Source organism: Panthera pardus, unplaced genomic scaffold (assembly GCF_024362965.1).
Source record: "Panthera pardus isolate Hobbes unplaced genomic scaffold, ASM2436296v1 HiC_scaffold_3, whole genome shotgun sequence".
NCBI classification, from domain to species: domain Eukaryota; kingdom Metazoa; phylum Chordata; class Mammalia; order Carnivora; family Felidae; genus Panthera; species Panthera pardus.
In genome coordinates this window covers 51,908,296-51,928,159 of record NW_026526876.1, presented here as the reverse complement: position 1 = coordinate 51,928,159, position 19,864 = coordinate 51,908,296, and the positions used below count along the sequence as shown (strand labels likewise).

The 19,864-nt window shown below is 43.6% G+C and overlaps 1 protein-coding gene across 1 annotated transcript; it reads left to right on the top strand.

Annotated features, from left to right (window-relative positions):
* The first annotated feature begins 15,247 nt into the window (after positions 1 to 15,247).
* Positions 15,248 to 17,249, top strand: CCL8 (C-C motif chemokine ligand 8). The gene is made up of 3 exons (XM_019423925.2): positions 15,248 to 15,377; positions 16,164 to 16,281; positions 16,690 to 17,249. Exons 1-3 carry the CDS (start codon positions 15,302 to 15,304, stop codon positions 16,793 to 16,795), a joined length of 300 nt encoding a protein of 99 aa, XP_019279470.2. The 5' UTR covers positions 15,248 to 15,301; the 3' UTR covers positions 16,796 to 17,249.
* The last annotated feature ends 2,615 nt before the right edge of the window (positions 17,250 to 19,864 follow it).

The window sequence follows — 19,864 nt, the reverse complement described above, 5'->3', positions numbered from 1 at the left end:
TCCCTCCACGCACGCAAGACACAATGTAGGAAACGATACTCACCGACCAGCGGAGAACACAGCGCAGCCTGGCTTCTAGGTGCTAAGGATGGGTTCCCTCTAGTGGACGGTTGGTGCAGATGCGGGAAATGGTGTACCACTAGGATAGAAGTCACTGTTCAAAACACCTTTTCACCCACACAGATACTGCTGTATAAGTACTGGTGAAAAGGGAATACTACGTGGCAATGAGAAAGAATGAAATATGGCCTTTTGTGGTTGGAACTGGAGAGTGTTATGCTAAGTGAAATAAGTCAGGCAGAGAAAGACAGATACCGTATGTTTTCACTCTTCTGTGGATCCTGAGAAACTTAACAGAAGACGATGGGGGAGGGGGAGGGGGGAAAAAAAGGTAGAGAGGGAGGGAGGCAAACCATAAGAGACTCTTAAATACTGAGAACAAACTGAGGGTTGATGGGGGGTGGGGGAGAGGGGAAAGTGGGTGATGAGCATTGAGGAGGGCACTTGGGATGAGCATTGAGTGTTGCATGGAAGCCAATTTGACAATAAATTTCATATTAAAATAATAATAATAAAATAAATAAATAAATAAATAAATATCATTTGAATGCTAAAAGAAAAAAAAAAAAAACCTTTTCACACATCAATCCATTTAACCCTCACAACTTGTTTTAGCCCCCTTTCCAGAAGGGGAAACTAAGCTCCAGCTTCCTATACCTCATTCTTTCCTACATCCCATGGTTGATGAACAAAGGGCTTTTATCTAGTAGACACCGTAAGCATTTTCCCCGGCCCCGGGGCCAGGGTGTTGTGGACCTTCACTTTGAGGAAGCCTCTAGAAGGAAGGGGCCGCATTATTTGAACATCATAGCCCTTGACCTATTGATGTGACATCCACAAGAGGTGTCCAGTCCCCTCTGCACACAGTCCCTATGCCATTTCCACATCCACATCCATGTCATAGGTCTTCAATGACGACCGTCTGCTGGGGCAGAGGGAACCTGGCCAAAAGCAGGGATGAGCACAGAACGCAGGGGTATCTGAGCAAATGTCCCTAAAATGCACCCAAGCCAGTATTTGCTGCAGCGTTTTTCTCCAATGCCCTGGAGTACACAATTTCCCATGTCTGCACCAACTGTCCGCTAGAGAAAGCCAGTCTTCAGCACCCTGGAAGCACGTGGGGGTGGGGGTGTTCACCACTGGTCCATTAGTGGTGTCTCCTATACCCTGACTTGATGTGTGCGTTGGGGAAGAGGAGTTTGGCTGGATCAGTGCCATCTCACACCACATTTCATGCTGTACCCGGGAGCTCTGGGTGTGAGACACGGGGGTCGGCAGCTTCTGTGTCACGTAGATGGCTCCACTTGCCCTGACTGATAGATTGGGATTCCCCCCTGTGGTCTCTCTCGGGGAAAGGCTTTGCCAGCCAAACCGAGCTTGGAAAAACACAGCACTCCAACATCTGTATCTGCCACCCAGCTTTGACATTCTCAGATGCTGAGATCCAACAGCCTTGTAACTGTAGGATTCCTGGAGTCCTTCATCCAGCCCAAGTTTGAGTTTAATACTGTCCAGGGTTCTAACAAAGTCAGCAGGCTTCAGGAACAGAGAGGTGTTTCAGGTCTCTGGTTGGGATCCTGCCACGGTGCTGAGCCCCTCACGGGGATGCTGCCAGAAGGTGGAAACAAGAGCGGCTCCCCTCCCTTGCGACCACTTTCCCTTCTTCCTCCTTTTGCTGCAGCAGAGGCGTTTCCATCAAGAGTAAATGGAGCCCTGAAGATAAGCCAACACGAAGCATCTCTTATTCTTAGATTGGGCGTGACTCCACCTCCCGTTCCTATCTCACCCCCGGAACTGGGTGGAAAATGTGCCATGCCCCAGCCCATTGCTACCCTTTCTGATGTCCTGCAAGCCATCCCGGGGCCCAGCACCTACTCTGCAGATTCCAGATCTCATTTCACCATTCTATGACCATGACCCTGCCAAGGGAAAGGCTTCCTTCCTTTCCCCCTAACTCTCTACCTCTTACAAAATAAGGGATATCAACTCTATAAAAACCGGCAGAACAGAGAGCAGGGAGGCTGAGACAAACCCAGACACCCCCCCCCCCAGGTTTAGGACATGGGGGCCATGCCCTGATGAGTGGCCCTTTGACCTGGCTGGTCTCCACACAGGTCCAAGACGGGCAGGGCTGTTCCAGCACCAGGGTCCCAATGCCCAGTGCCAGCTCACACCCATCCCTTCCCTCGGCTGCCCACCACTTCTCCCTCTACCAGCGACAGACTCCCACTCGGACGACTGCAATGGTCTTAAGAGTGTTCTCTTCACCTCTAGTTCCTCCCACCCATCTATCTCAGCCCGAGAAATGCTGATCTTCTGTGAACTGAGACCTCAGAGAAAGGCTAGGGGACACCGATTTAATCATCAAGTGACACTTTTCACTGAAAAAGAGGCACCACAAGACCTGTCTTGAGGAGGGGATGAGGTGAGAGGCAAATGTTCTGCAGCATTGACTCAGGTTGGACAATGAGAAGAGGAGGTGAGAAGCAGAATTTGGCGGCAATTTTTGTGCAGGAGCAGGAGAAAGGTCTAGAAAGTTTAGGATGCAAGCTTGGAGTCATGTTTTAGAGGCTCTTGAAAGTCAATATGCACAGCTTGGGTGCAATTCTGAAGGTGATAGGGAGACACTGACCAGCAGGGAGAGGAAATGCCGCCATCAGAAGTGTGTTTTGAGGAAAAGAAAGCAGGTGGCTGTGGGCAGGATGGGATGTGGAAGGGAGGGCCCAAGAGTAGGTCTCTGCAATGATTCAGGCAAGAAGTAACAGGAAGGCAGTTTTAGGAGGGATGGAAAACACTGGGATTTTACCGAAGATATTTAGTGTGAGGAGAGAGAGGGAGGGCCAGGGACTCAGATCCTAGAACTAGCTCCCCAATACCACAAGGTGGTCTTTTGGAGCATGCCCACCTGAGACCCAAATTTTCTTCCATCACTATCCCCCTAAACCTTAATTATAGAGGTTTACGTACATATATTTAAAGGGACAGGGTCTGCGTTTTTTGGTGCCCCCTAAAATTCCACTGCAGTACATGAATTTTGCCAGCTCTTCTTTCCAAAATGGAACCCGCTTGTATGGAAACCAGCCTCCTCATCAAGGTAAAGACCAACAATCAGGACTCATGCCTGCCAGTCTCAGGGAGAGATGGTTGCTGTGGACAGCGGCACACTCAGGAGCCTGGGGCACTGAAAAAATTCCAGCCTGGGGATTCCCTCATGCACTTAGGCATATCAAGTTCTCCTTCAGGGGCTCAGTTTTCCTCTCCATTAAATGGGAATGATCCTGTGTCCCAGGTAGGAAGTGAGGGAATCCGGCAGATGACCTCCCAGTTCCCTCAGCTCTAAAAACCATGTCTCTTAGCAAAATATTATCATGTGCATTAGCTGGGGAAGAGCTGGATGGAAAAGTGTTTCAAATTTACATGTAGGGCCTGCGTTACTACAAACCCATTCCGTTGCTCCATCGTTGCCTGCCCAGACCCTGAGTTTTTATCAAAGCCCCCAAAGACACCCAAAGTCCTGGGAGCACTTAGCAAACAGGCCACTTCTTCCATCCTCATGCCAGATCCGGTCGTTCTGTGTGCCATCTGCCACCAAGATCTCATCTCTGAAATCCAATCAAGCGGGACCCTTGAAGATCCAATCAAGGGTAGGCACACACAGATGACTAACATGTCACCATGCATCCTGATACTCAGAAATGATTCTGAGCTTGGGCGGAAGGTAGAGTATGGGTGGCCTCTGTGTGCACAACCACCAATAGAATTCATTTCAACCCCTCTTTCTTGTAAAGCCAGGGCTCTTCATTCGGAAATGGTCCTCAGTCCATTGCCCTCCCACTGTGTCCATGAACCTACAAACTCAACGCATTGGAGATGTTGGGACCTCTGAAACGCAGAGTTCCTACCAGGTAGCAGGGACCAAACACAGATGCATGACACATAATTGATCGTTGCATCCCCGGCTTTTTCTTTAGGCTATGCCTCTGTGCTACATTACCAGGACTGTTTGCGCAAACCATCTTCCTTGCATGAGACACAGCCACCAGTGCTGAGTGCTTTCACTCTAGATTGATGGCTTCCAAACTGGCAGTGAATCAGAATTGCCAGGACTGCTTCTAAAAACACAGATTCCCAGGCTTTATTGTGACACTCTGGTTCAGAACACTGGCTTATGGAGAAATGCCCCTTTCAGGCTTTTAATTAGTTTCCCTGGGGACCTGAGGCACAGGCTGGTCTGGGACCAGGCACTGGATGCTCTCTGAAGTTCCTCTGTGCTCTCAGCTTTTGGTTCCACCTGCCCTGTGTTGAACTTGCAAGGCAGTCTTTGTAATGACCTGCTTGGTCAATGACCACGTGCTGCTGGTCATTGCCCCTCCTGGATCACCATTGGACTAGCGTTGTGACCTGCTGGGAAGCACTTCACCTCTTTCTTTTAACATCTCTCTCCATTGTCTCTATGACGTTGCAACCTCTGAATAAATCTGAGGTGAAGCTGTAAAAGGTGGCCAGGACTTGTGATTCCAGGATAGTCTTCCATCTGACCTTAACGTCACTTGGGAGTCATTTAAGAAGAGCTTCCACTGAAGGAGACCTATTTCTCTCCCAAGCTCATCTATCTCCATCCACCACTGACTTATTGTCTAGACCACAGTCTCGCTGTCCGGCAGCTAGTGGAGTCCAAGCACGTGGTCGTACATGCTTCAGCTAACTGCAAACTAGGAGGAGACAGAAGGGGAGGGGAGGGCGACCACCTTCCTGGGAATGGAGCGGCCACAGAACTTGGCCAATCCTAAGTTTCGTTTTAGCTTCTCACACTGATTTCCCAAATCCAGACTGAAACCAAAAGCAAAGGAGGGAGATTGCGAAATCAGGGAGATTTACTGACTGCAGTCTTTGATCTCCCTGCAGAACTTGGCCGTGGTGCCTCTTGGTGTCTGTCCTACCTGGGAATCTGTCTCTCATTGCTTCTGCGCCCAGAGCATTCTGTGCCTCTGGTTCATGTGAGGACCCGGGACCCTCATTCTGCTCTGTATCCAGGAGACGCACTACTTCCTCATGGACAGCAAAGCTCCTGCTGTGGTCCACCTCTGTCACGTGACCTCATCGGGAACCATGAAAACTGCTAAGGGAATGCTTCTGTCCAGTAGCCCACACCTGGGGCCCCTCCTCTAATCACTGCACCCACTTGTTCTGAATATGCATAACAGGTAACTTACTAAATACCTACCATATGCTAACAACTCCCTTTTCCTGTGTCAACTTGTTTAACTCACACTCATTTCACTGAAAAGGAAACAGATACACAGGTTGAAATATGGATCCAAGACCTGGCAGTCTGACTCCAGAGTGCATTCTCGTGACCACCATCCTGCTGGTCCTAGAGCAAAGCAACAAAGAACTCTTTCCAGCCAATTCCTAGATGTCCAGTTCTCAGACTGGACTCATTTCAAGAAGATAATCATGGAAGAATAAAATGAAAAAAAAAGGAGGGATCACAAGTATCTCCTGGCCTAGAAGTGGGCCACATGTCACAAAGCTGGGGTCATCCCTCGACCTGTGCCCGTGGAGGACTTCAGTAAAGAATCGGATCACTATGTCTCATAGCACGAGATAAGGCCTCACTGTCTTTCCAACCACCCTCTTGGGTTGAAACTGGCACTGAGGCCCCTTGCCATCCCTGATCTTGGGCATTCCCACATTCTCTATATGAGGCAGGGTGGACCTGATGGAATCTAGTTAGGTCACATAGCTACTTAACAAGCAGGCCAGGATTCTGCCTGTTTGACATTCATCTCTTGCTTTCTACAAACCCACTCGTTGTCCTCATAAGGGACTTTAGCTGCTGTTTCTATTTCTTGCTTCCAGATGTGCCCTTATTATCAAGCCACATCACTGGAGAATAAATATAACCGGGACTTTTTCAGTGGAACGGTGGCCTTGTGTGGTTTTTGTGTGGATCAGTGCTATGTGACGCAACGGGCAGGGACAGTCCCAAACACTTTACAAAAAGCTGCCATCCTAGAGGCCTTAAGTTCTGTCTTCTTTAAAGAGGAAATCCCGAGTCAGGGCTATGTTTCCAGTGCGAGAACTTCTGCATCATTGAGAGGATACTGTGTTTTCAACACAGAGAATAAACAAAAGGTAGAAGTCCTAATGTCTCTTGTAAATAAATAAGAAAAAATAACTGAACTCCCAAACCAGGGAGGCTATCAGATAATTCACAAAATAAAAACGTAATCCATTGAACATGCACGTAAGCATATCCACCAGTAATAAAAGTTTGAACAAGCAGGTACTGGAATGATTTCTCTTTACTTCTTTCTTATCGAGGTAATACTCTCCTACCATAAAGTGCAATACAGATAAGTCATTTTTATACTTATATGCATTCCACATATCCACCACCCAGATCAACATTTGTAGAGCTTTTCCAACCCCAGAGCCTCCCTTTTGCCCTCACATGCTCCTGCCAGTTCATATCTATAAAAGGGAGTCTCTAGGCTGAATCCTATCACTATAGGTTAGTTTTGCCTATATACATGATAATATTTTATTAACAAAGCATCGTACATTTTTAAAGAATAATGTATTAGTTTTCTACCACTGTCATAATAAATTAGCACAAAATTAGTGGCTTAAACAACATAAAAATTACAGCGCTGGAGGTTGGAGGTAGGCCTTGGGTCTCATCACACTAAAATCAAGACATTGGCAGAGCTGTGTTAATTCCTAGAAGCTTTAGAGGAGGATCAATTTTCCTGATCATTTGGCTTGTTGGCAGAATTCAGTCCTTTGGGTCATTGGACTGAGATCGTCATTTTCTTGATGGCTGTCAGGTAAGGGCTGTTCCCAGCTTCTAGAAGTTGCTATAATCCTTGACCCAGAGCCCCCTTCTTCCATCTTCAAATCCAGTAATGTGGACCAAGTCCCTCTCACTTTGAATCTCTTCTTCTTCCATCTCCTGTCACTGAAGCATCAGGAAAGAGTCCCACACTTCTAAAGACTCATTGGACCCAGCTGGAGAAGGCAGGATACTCTCCTCCCAGGTCCATACCCTGACTCACATCTGCAAAGACCGCTTTGCCAGGTAAGGTGACATATTCTCAGGTTCCAGGGACTAGGTGAGGCTAATTAGAGCGGTGGTGGTGTCCGTTATTCTGCTTACTATAAATAGTAAATGTTGTCCAGAGTAAAACTTTCTAGAAAGTGCTATGGTGATATTCAAAGCCTCAGCATTTTATACTTTGTGATATATCAATTCCAAACCTACAGAAATAAATAAAGACATAGGCAGGGTTTTTAAACTGGCTTTTTCATCATAATAATAATTAAAATTATTTTTTAAATGAAAACATAAACAATATATATACCCAACTATAATGAGCTTTATATAGAGGACCAATATGAGGCCTTTAAAATTCAAGCAACTAAGGGATATCAAATGATTTGAAAGAGTATATGACCAATGTTAAGTGAATTAAGCTGTGAATATCATCATGTGTGCATTTTGTCTATATATGTGTATATGGATATATGGGTATATGTATGTGTAGATATACAAAAACACATATATACATATATGTTTACATATGTATATGTACATGCAGTGAAATTAAGAGAGAAAAGAGGAATAAAATAAAAATATCAGCTCAAGTTCAATCTCAGTATTTAAAATTCAAATAGGGTGACCAGCTGTCATGACTGAGACGACACTGAGGGGTTTCCAGGGATACTGGACTTGTAGTGCTAAAAACGAGAAATTCTAGGCCAAACCAGGACAAGATGGTCACCCTAAATGCAGGTACGTTTCGTCCTCATTTTTAGGCACTTCTGTATATTTTTTATGTTTCCTACAAAAAAGAGTGCAATCATTAAAAATCACTAAAAGTCCTTCAGTGTTTTGTTCTGAGGTGGGGAAAATGCCAGAGTCTGGACCTGGGAAACATGCCAGAAGTCGTTCTTAGATGTTACAAGTCCTAGAAATGTTGCAGACGAGTGAAGAAGTGTGCTACCATCCACAAATGAGAGACCTGAATTTCAAGGGCAGCTTCTGGAGGAAGCACGGTATTCCCGCGGATGGCAGCAGACCCTGGTTAGCAAACAAGAGTTGCAACAGAACCCTCTGCTTCTGTATGACGAGAACCACCTTGGAGATCAGAATAGGGAAAACAATTGAATTAAAAACCATGAAGCCAAACTTGAACACGTGGCAGCTGCAAATTGCAAGAAGAATTTCTTATTGGCGATCCGTAGTCTGGAACGTGGCCAGCATTGCTGCTACAGGTGGGCGTGTGCGGGTGCACTTCCGGGACGGTGCTGACATCACATCTGCCCGCTGCCAATCACCCGTGTTGGCAGATGCCTTGAGAGGGAGGTTTTACGTTTTCAGTTCATTCATGTGGTGGAATACATTAGTGTGTATCATACTGACCTGAAGTTTCTACAATTGACTTAACGTTATGCATTCCTTTTTTTTTAAAGCTAGAATAAAAACTAGTTATTTTTGACATAAAGATCATAAAACACGTTTGGTCCAGAATGTTATGGGGTATAATATAATATCAAATTAGGTAGACTACACGGTCCCACTGAAAAAAAAAAAAAAAACACTGATAAAACAAAACAGCGACTGTTTTGTATGTGAGGTGGAACATTTAATAGCACAAAGGCTCCTTCACAGTGCTTCATAGTTACTAATGTAGAGGTTCTTAGCCTTCATGAGTTTAATTGTGATCTTCATAAATAATGAAATAAAAATATTGCTCTAAGGGCCAATTAACACCTGTATCCGTTAAGGGCTTTATCATAATTTCCCACTTTACTGAGTTGATGTGGATAACCTTGTGTGGCAGTCATTGGTACAGTTCCCTGACATTTAGATAAAAGTCACTTACGGAAGGAGAACAAAAATAATACATCATGTTTGATTTAGAATGCCAAGAGGTGCACTGAAGATGATGAAACTATTTACATTCACCAATCTGTTCCAAGTTAAAATTTAAAAAATTAAAAAGAGTGGACTATTTTGAATGTGAAGTAAAAGAAATCATTTAATCAAAGAATGTCACATAGAACAGTCACTTCTTTGCAAAGTTTAACAGTTAATAAACTGAGGTAGATACCACGGAGCAGGTGGTAGTGACTAGAGATATCCCCTGAAATTTTCAGTTCTTATTCTTCTGTCACATGGTAGGATTAGCTTTCCATGCCATCTCGAAGACAGGCAAGCTGTATGACCCACTTTGATCAATAAAATATAAGCAGAAGTGACATGTGTCACTTAAGGCAGAGGCCTTTAGAGCTATTACAAGAACCCCCATGTCTCTGACCTGCCACAGTGACCAGGGTATTCCTGGTGATAAAGACAGCCCGAGTGAGGAAAGACTAGACCAGTACCAAAGCCCTTCACTCACTTATTAGTGAAGGAACCCCTGGAAGCTGGGTAAGAGGCACCCCATGTGATGTTGTGCTGTGCTCTGCTATACCACACTGTTCCAGCAGGGACAGAGTAGGGTGAGGCAGCACCTAGAATCCACACTACCAACCCAGCCAGGAAGCCGGGATCACAGCAAATGCCCCCCACATAACCAGCAGAGCAGGCTCAGAGACTTTAATCCACATCCCAGTGGCTCCCAGCAAAGACCCAGGAACAACTGAACAGCTCACTATTATTAAGACAATGTTCTAGTTGCCATAATAGCACAGTCTTGCCCTCACATTGAGTCCAGTGACCCTGCTTACCTCTCTTTCTCACATCCAGCCCATAGCCCCAAACACCATTCAGGAGTTTATCCTAAAATCCCATCGATTGCATGGAGTTATAAAGGACAGGAATAGACATTACTAGTTAGTTTGTTGAGTCTCAGAGATCCCCTGTGCCAAGAAAATCTTAAGCATTGAGTGGGAATGATGGTTAAGAGCTTGGTGGCATAAGCTATATATCCTCGAGCCCAAATAGAATCTGTTCATGCTGTTCTTATTAAGACCCATCAAGTAATCCTCCTTGAAATCATGTACATTCCAGCTGGGCCCATAATCGTTTCTCCCTGCAAAACAGACTTTCAGACACAAAACATTGGAAATCTGGGGTCCTCCACTAGACTGAGACCCTACCTGTACCAGGGACCAAAGAGGCCCAGTGCATAACTAAGCATGGTGCCTGCATCTCTGAATTCTGGTATCAGTTCTTAACTAAATTTTCCAAGTGACTCTGGGCACATCATTTTCCTACCCTGTGCCTCAGTTTATACATCCGTAAATGAGACATTTGAACTAGGTTAATGGATCTGATTAAAAATTACTCAGCGCACTTCAAAAACAGAATCTAAGACATCATCTCCAAAGATTCTCACTCATTATACTGAAGTGGTTAAGGCATATCTTACCAATAATTGCCCAGAGAATCCTGATATTATAGGTGGATCTGGGGACTAGGACATTAGATGGTCCCTGGGGTTTTGGAGCACCTCACTGCAGTCTTCTACCTGGTCTTTGTCTTCTAACTTTGAATTTCAAAATGGTTTTCGTTCAGACATGACCACTGACCAGTCTTGGTTTGTCATGTAGTCGCTGTACAATCCATGACAAATCATTTCACTTCCATAATTCTTTCCCTCATTTGTAAAGTGAAAAGATTAGTGAAATTAAATGCAAATGTCTCTTCCAATGCAATCTATAATTGTGTGACCACTGAGGACACTGGAGACTGAACTGGAAAATGAACGCAGCAATTCTGATTCCCACGTGCTCTCCCATTCCCATCACATCCCTTGAGAACCACCTAAAAATTCAGATCTATTTCCATACCAAGATATTCATTTCCTGCCTGCTACTCACAGGTTTCTGACCTCAAGCTCCCCTTTGCAGCCACTGACCTGTAGGTGGGTTGTCAAAACTGCTTCAAGAATTTGTTTGCTGGGAAAGCACTGTGGAGAAGGGAAAGGGAAGAGGCAAAATGACCACTTCCTTGAACGACACAGCCAGGCTGCTGGACAGACATGAACTTGCATGGGCTAAAGTTTCGTTTTAACTTTTTTATGTTTGGATTTCTTGATTTTAGTTTAAAAACAAAGCAAGAAAGGGAAATTGCATAATCAGAGTGACTTGCCAGCTAAGAACTCTGAACTCCCTGTAGAATTAGGAGCCTGCTGCTCTTTGGCATATCAACACTGGGATCTGACCCCCATCTCTTCTGAGACCCCACAACATTCCATTCTTCTGGTTCATGGCAGGACGTCACTTCTCTGTTTCCAGGAGACTCTTTTTCTTTCTTCATCTAAAGTGTAGGCATTTCGGGAGGCCTGTCTTTATCACATATCTTTGTTTGGAAATGGTTTTGGGGGGAACTGGTAAAAGAGACCAAGAACTACATTTTGAGTTCCTTTCTAGCTTGTTCTAGACAGAACACTCATTTTATTTGACTATTGCTAATGGCTACCTTATTGCACGTATTACCATACGCCACTCACTCTGCAAAGTAAATTTTCAGTGTTAGGTAGTTTAATATTCTCAATAAACTTCATTTCCATATAAGAAAAACAAAGAATAGGTAAAGAATTTGAACTACAAAGACATTAGATTACTTGTGCCTTCTCTGACATAGATATTAACTAATAATCCTAGTATCTAAATCCAGACTTTTAACTACCATGCTGTACTGTCTTTCCTAGGGCTGACAGCTGAAAACACTTGTCTGCAAGTTCCTGGCATCCCAGCCTCTCTGGTTTCTGATTGGATCATTTGCAGATAATCATACATAAATTAAGTGACAGAAGAGCTTAAATATGATTTAACCCTAGAAAAGAAACTATGTTACATGGGAAGTACCAATTCCCACTGTTGTACCCATGGCAGACATCAATAATCAATCATGACTTTACATTCAATACTCAAATGAAGGCTTATTGTTTATTTGTTTTCCCAACAAACCTTTCTGGTCACGTACCATAAATCCATCAGGTTAATACATGATTGAAAACTATTTACCATCCCTAAACTTTTCAAAAATCCATACTTTATAGATGAGGACAATGAACCTCAGAGTCAAGATTAGTTCATGGTCACATTGGGCAAGTCATTAGCTAGTTATTGGCTAAATCAGGATTAGACTCAAGACATGCAATTTATTTCTATTCATTTGATTATTCCTTTTTGATTCCCAAGAACTATGATTTCCACCATTATTTCTGTCATTTGTTTATAGATGCATTTTCCATACGAAGACTGCTCAGAGGAGAAATTAAAAATGAGGTCTTCAGGGTATTTTGTAAGACAATGATTTTATTTCCAAATTAAAAAGATAAGCAAATTTGACCTGTTAGCCTACACAGCCCCATAGAGATCAGTGATACATAGTATATCTGGCAGGGGGACTGTCCCCAAAGTGATCAAAATCCTGCCATCCTGGAAGAACCAAAAGAAAACTATAGGCCCTCTTATGAACCTAGATACAAAATCCTCCACAAAATATTAACAAATAGAATTCAACAATGTTTGAAAAGAATTACACAACACAATCAGGTGGGGTTTATTCCAAGTACACAAAGATATCAATATGATGATACCAATAGAAAGCATTTGACAAAATCCAACACCCATTCATGAAAAAGCTTTCAGCAAACCGGGAATAGAGAGATGTGTCCTCAACTTAATAAAGACCATCTACAACAGGCCTACAGCTAACATCATATTTACTGATGTAGAAACAAATGATGTTCTTAATCATGAAAAAATGCTTTTCCCCTAAGACTGGGAACAAGGCAAGGATGTTCCCTCTAACCACTCTTATTCAAAATACTGGAAGTCCTAGCTAATGCAATAAGACAAGACAAGAAAATAAACAGGTATACAAATTGAGAATAAATTGAAAAAAAAAGGTCTTTGTTTGTAAAAGACATAATTGTCCATGTAGGAAAAGAAACACACACACACACACACACACACACACACCCCTCCTGCACAAAAAAGCAATTATAGCAAGGTATCAAGCTACCAAGTTAATACATAAAACTCAATTATTTTTCCACATACCAACAACAAACAATTTCAACTTGAAATTAATAACACAATACTATATATATATTAGGACTAAAATATAAAGTACATTGGAATGAATCTAAGAAAATCTGTATAATATCAATATGTGGAAAACCACAATAATTTTAATGAAAGATTAAAGAACTAAGTAAATAGAGATCCTATGTTCATGGGTAGGAAGAATCAATATTGAAGAAGCAAAGATAATTCAATAGAAAAGGAAATCTTTTCAACAAATGGTTCTTGTCATCCACATGCAAAATAAAATAAAATAAAATAAAATAAGAAGAATCTAGATACAGATCTTATACCTTTCACAGAAAGTAACTCAAAATGGATCATAATCCTCAATGTAAAATTCAAATCTATGAAATTCTAGAAGATAACATAGAAAAAAATTGAGATGACTTTGGGTTTGGTGATGACTCTGTAGACACAACACGAAAAGCCTGATCCATGAAATTAATAAATTAATAAGTTGGACTTCATTACAATGAAAAACTTCTGCATGAAAGACACCATTAGGAGAAGACAAACCATAGACTGTGAGAAAACCTTTGTGAAATACACATCTGTTAAAGGGCTTGTGTCCAAAATATACAAAGAACACTTAAAACTCAATAATGAGGAAACAAACAACCCAATTTAAAAATAGTGACAGGCCTCATCAGAGACACCCACCAAAGAAAATATGCAAATAGAAAATTGGCATATGAAATATATTCAACATCATATGTCATTAGGGAATTGCAGATTAAGACAATCAGAAACAACTACCCACCCAGGAGAGTAGCTAAAATCCAAAATATTGACAATAGCAAATGCTGGTGAAGATGCAGAAAACAGGAATTCTCATTCTTTGCTAGTGAGAATGAACAATGCATTGTACAGCCACTTTGGAAGACCCTTTGTCAGCTTCTTACAAGGCTAGACATAGTCTTACCATATCATCTAGCAATCACACTCCTAGATATTTACCCAAATGATTTGAAAATTTACGTCCACATAAAGGCCTGCACAAGAATGTTTACAGCAGCTTTATTCATAATTGCCCCAAAATGGAAGCAACCAAGATGTCCCTCAATAGATGAATGGTTAAATAAACTGATACACACATATGATAGAATACTATTCAGCAATAAAAAGAAATGAGCCATGAAAAGACACAAGGGAAGCTTAAATGCCTATTTCTAAGTGAAAGCAGCCAATTTGAAAAGACTACATACTGTATGGTTCCAACTGTATGACATTCTGTAAAAATAAACATATAGAGATATTATAAAGATCAGTGGTAGCCAGAGATTTGAGAGGAGGAGCACAGGGGAGTCTAAGGGCAGTTGGATTTCCACATGATACCGTAATGGCAGATACATGAGGGGAGGCGAGTAGAAGAGGTCAGTGGTTTGCAAACCTAGCTCCTTCCCTTCCTTCTCCACCCCTACCCCCACTGTATGTAAACAAAGGGAACTGAAGGCCTTTCTCAAACAGACCCATTCTACCTGCATGAAATATTGAGTTTCTCCTTATGATTTCACTGGAAAGAAAAATTAGTGTCTAAATAAAATATTTGGAAACACCACCCTGCAAGATCAGTATGTGCTGTCCAATTCTCATGCTCCATAACATAAGATTCCATGGCATTAAAACTTGAAGATTTTCCCGGACTCCACCATTCTGCCAGGGTTGTATCAGGCTACCTGTGTGGGGTTTTACAGGAGCCTGACTAGTTTAGGATGCCAGGGACCTGAGTCTGATGGAAAGTACAGTCAAAGACTTAAAACCCAGTCTCAGGCCTCCTGGGCCCCAGAGAGGGCCAGATCTTTGATTGTCTTCACTTCACTATGACTTCAGCTTCCATTCTTCCTTTCCAACAGAACATTTTCCATTTCAAACATTTCCATTTCCATATCCTTAACATTCCATTGAGGTCACTTCCTGTATTTCTCTTGGTACAATGACATACCCTTTCACCTCTACTCCACATAGTTTAAGTGAATGATAGAAACTGTTCAGCTTCCTTCTTCCAGCGTTTGGAAATCACCCCCAGGATCTGGTGCCTACTAAGCATATTCAAAGTCTTACTTCATGCCCCCGCCCACACACTCTGCTCTCTATAAAAGACAGGCAGGGTGTCCAGAGGAACAGCGAGGCTGAAACCAACCCAGGAACTTCCATCTCTCACACCCAAGCTCCTGTGCTTCCTTCTGCCATGAAGGTCTCCGCAGTGCTTCTGTGCCTGCTGCTCACAGTAGCCACCTTCATCATCCAGGTGCTTGCTCAGCCAGGTAAGGCCCTCTCTTCCTAAGGCTTACCATTTTAACTGTTGTAGGTACTACCATCCCAGCATGCTTGCTGCATAGCCTACATTACAGAGATGGAGAAAGTGAAACCAACAGCAGAGATAAAAAAGAGCTGTCATGGCACAATTAGCCAGACCCAGAACCAGATGCCCAGGCCACTGAGGCCAGTCCCCATGGTCCTTCCTGACACCAGCTGGAGAAGAGACACTAAATGCAGCCACTACCTCAATGACCCTTACATTGTTTGGGGATGTGACACAGAAGGAAGGACCATTTCTCATTGTGGATGTGAAGAACATTTCAGGCAGTAGTGCAGAGGAAAAAAATTAGTGCTTGGGGTTTCAAATTTTGAATTACAGGCAGCCATGTAAGAATAATAAGGACCCAGGGGCCTCTCAGTGTATGACACCGGTTGGCTTTAGAGCCCATGGGGACAGAAAGCTGGGAAGCAAGTTCTTAGAACTTATCTTTTTGGTGTCAGTGGTTTTGGATCAGTGGATCCTCCTAATGGCACTACTGGATTAGTCTTGTCACGTGAGATTTCTCCATTCCAAGTCAACAATGAGGGTCCCCAGACTCCCAAAGAGGAAACTGACTCCTGGGCACCATTTCATCTGTGGAATGTGAACTAAGGCACTGGACTTGGGAGTGCCCAGTGTTCATTGGAACTTGTATGTTTGTTTTGTCTTTTCCTAGCTTCTCTACCTGCCCTTGCAAATGCATGCTTATGATGCATTATAACTGTATCATTCTTTGCAAAATGTTTTTCAGGTTCAGTTTCCATCCCAATTACCTGCTGCTTCAGTGTGGTCAAAGGGAAGATCCCTATGCAGAAGCTAGAGAGCTACACAAGGATCACCAACATCCAGTGTCCCCAGGAAGCTGTGATGTGAGTAGATCATGCCCTGGAACTCTCCACCAAAAGTTCTATCTGAGTTACATACAAGGGAAAGATATCGGGATGCATGTCCAAATGAGTCAGATAAATATACCATCTAATCCAAAGGAACTTTTACCCCATGGAGAAACTGAGCTCATGGGAGGGAATCCATACTCTGTCCAGGCTAACCTTCTGGGAGCTTGGCCAGATCATCCAAGTTCTTTCAGCCAGGAGCTTGAGGGCTTCCCCTGGGACAAGAGCACAGTTTCCTTTTGAGGACTTTTCCTCCCCCACCTGTCCCCATCCAGCCCCCTCACCCAGAGAGAAAAAGCTGCTCAGGTTTAGGGTCCAACAGGCCACATTCCTGGACAAAATCCTCAAGGTGCTCCATCTAACTGCCCTCTCTTCCCTCCACAGCTTCAAGACCAAAACATCCAGAGAGATCTGTGCTGACCCCAAGCAGAAGTGGGTCCAGGATTTCATGAAGCGCCTGGACCAAAAGTCCCAAACCCAGAAACCTTGAACCTTTATACCCGGACTGGAGAGACAGAGCCTGAAGAAAATCTTATTTATTTTCCCCCAACCTTCCCCAAGGGCAGAGTGATATTACTTTATTACAATCCCAACAATAGCACTTTGTATAATAATTTAAAGCACATTTCTTAAATATTATTTAATTATATTTAAGTTATTGATGTTTTGACTTTTTCTGATATAAATGTTAGCAAATGTAAAGTATAAAATCTGGTGGCATGTTTTCTTTCCTGTGAACTCAGTCAAGTTCATGGCAGGATGTCATTGTTCTCCCTCCAACCTGCCTACAGTATTGTCAGGTCCTTCCATGGATCATCAGAGTGAAACACTTCTGAATTCTTAGAAAGTCAATGCTCCTGTACTGCTGTGTAGTGTTGTTGAAATTAATGTTATTTAATGACTATATGGCAATTTCAAAGAAAAAATATATGACTTTAAACTTGTTCTTTTTTTAATGTTTATTTGTTTAGTTTTGAGAAGGAGAGAGCACAAGGAGGGGAGGGACGGAGAGAGGGAGACACACAGAATCTGAAGTAGGCTCCAGGCTCTGAGCTGTCAGCACAGAACCTGACGTGGGGCTCGATCTCATGATCCGTGAGATCATGACCTGAGCCGAAGTCGGACAGTCAACTGACTGAGCCACCCAGGTGCCCCTAAACAACTTGGTCTTATTTTTCATGGGGTAACATTTAGCTAGGAGGAAGAAAACAGCAGCAATGGCTGGCAATTTAGGGTTTGGGGGCCATCCTCTAAGAAGTATTTTAGATTCAACTGAGGTTCAGGGTGTTCCAGCCTTTGGCTCCAGTCTCTAACATCACCTGCACATTTCTTTTCTCATCACACCTCCTTTTATCCGGTCTCTCTCTTGCTTCAAACTTTTCTCCATAACCCCAACTTTTATCTAACTAATTAATCCTCAAACCCAGACTATTGTCCTAGTAGTGAAACTAGAGGAAACTAGATGTCTATAACCTAGAAGCTCTTTCAAGGCTTTTCGTTAAAAAATCTTCAACAGGACTGGTCTTGAATGGGAATGGCATGCAATGGGAAATGAAAAGATTTTTCAGAGCTGGTACAAGAGGGGGAGGAAGAGAGTGGATGGAGGGGGAAATCCCATCTGGCTGGACTCTGGAAAAACAAGATGCACTAAAAGTTTTGGAAATAGGAGTGAAGGACAGTGTCACATTCCAAGATGCACATGAGGAAGAATGACCTGGTATCTGAGTATGGGGTCGGAGTAAGTGAGGGAGGGCCTGAGGGCAGGCAGGCCACTGTAAAGGTACAGGGGAGGTGAAGCAGGCTGGGAGTGGGGGTGAGGTTAGGTAGAATGGGCAAGATGGAGTGGTATGTTAAATGTTGGAGAGGGAAAGCATTTGACCTGGAACATAGACCTTCTCTTACAATCTCATAAGGCAACTATTTAGAGACAGCTGGTGCCCTTGAGACACAGAATTAAGCTATCTCCAGCCCCAATCTCCCAAAATTGCAAGCATCTGTTTGAAGGCATGGGACTTCCTTTCCTTAATAGTCTCTTAGTGTCAAGATTGTCTTGTACTTCGTGAGCATGGCTGGCTCCATTTTCAGACATGAGGCCCACCATAGTAAGGCACAAAGACCAGACCACTCCCTGAGGGAAAGAGGACTATTGTTCCACTGACCCAGCTCTGCAAGGCCTGTAATCTGTGATCGTGTGGAGGGATATGACAATCTGAGTACACTTGGAAGCTTAGCACTTGGGATCTGGTCCCAGAACTGACCCTGACTCTATGTCACTTAGGACAATTGGATCTCTCTCTCCGGCATTAAGATGCCCCATAAAAAATGGGAGGTTGTGCTGTTTCACAGGCAGAAAGTGAGGGGACCTGGCAGATGACCTCACAAGCCCCCTCCATGTCTCTTGGAATCTTGGCCATGCCTGTTAGCTAGGGTAGATTGGGGAAGTAAAGCACCCAGGATTAAAACCATTGAGCCAGGGGCACCTGGGTGGCTCAGTTGGTTAAGCATCCAACTTCGGCTCAGGTCATTATCTTGCAGTCTGTGAGTTCAGGCCCCACATCGGGCTCTGTGCTGACAGCTCAGAGCCTGGAGCCTGCTTCAGATTCTGTATCTCCTTCTCTCTCTCTGCCCCTCCCCGACTCATGCTCTGTCTCTCTAAAAAATAAACATTAAAGTATATATATTTTAAAAAACAAACATTGAGCCAGTCAGGAGCCTAGCCTATTACAAGTCAGATATATCACCTGTCTAAAGACCAGCTTTCCACTAAAGTCCAAGGTAGCACAGTCAAGCCCCAGGGACAATAAGCAGCTGAGTATCAGCTGGGTAAGAGGAGCACTTCTGGCCACAAGAGCTCCATCCATTTCTCACCTCTCTTCCACAGCCTCAAGGACAAGCTGGCTGATGAGGTCTGGGACCAGGGTTTCATGAAATAGCCTGACCACAAATCCAATTTCCAATGCAAGAAGACACAGCCTAGAATGACACCCAGGCCACAATCAAAACACAATCCATTTGTTTCCCCTGAGCTTTGCCCAGCTAGCTGCACTCCAGGACTGTGTCATCATATTTCAACTCACAACAAACTTTGTTCACAACATTAAACATAAACACATAAGTAATGTGTCATCTCATTTAAGTTATTGATGTTTTACATGGCCTAACTTGAATATTAGTGCTTTGGAAATCCACATCCTTATATTGATTGGTTAATATCTGTGAACCCGACTTATTCCCTTGTCAACTAGGAGTGAAGACTGGGGAGGTCACTTGAAGATGATGGCCATCCTCTTGGGCACACCTCTGATTTCACCCTCAGGTCACAGCTTGCCTCAGGCTGTGATTCACTTCAGTCTCTCCACATCTGCTGCCAGTGTCCTCCTCACTTCTTGCTTTCTGCCCACAGGCTCCTCTTTGGGTGCCTTCTCAGGTCGGGATTTGGCTCAGCCTACACATTCGCCCAAGGCTCAGAAGTGTGGGGGAGGGAACACAGGGTGACAACCTACTGCCAATGAAGAGTGGAGGCAGTAGTTCACACACTCCTGCCACCCTTCTTTCCAGT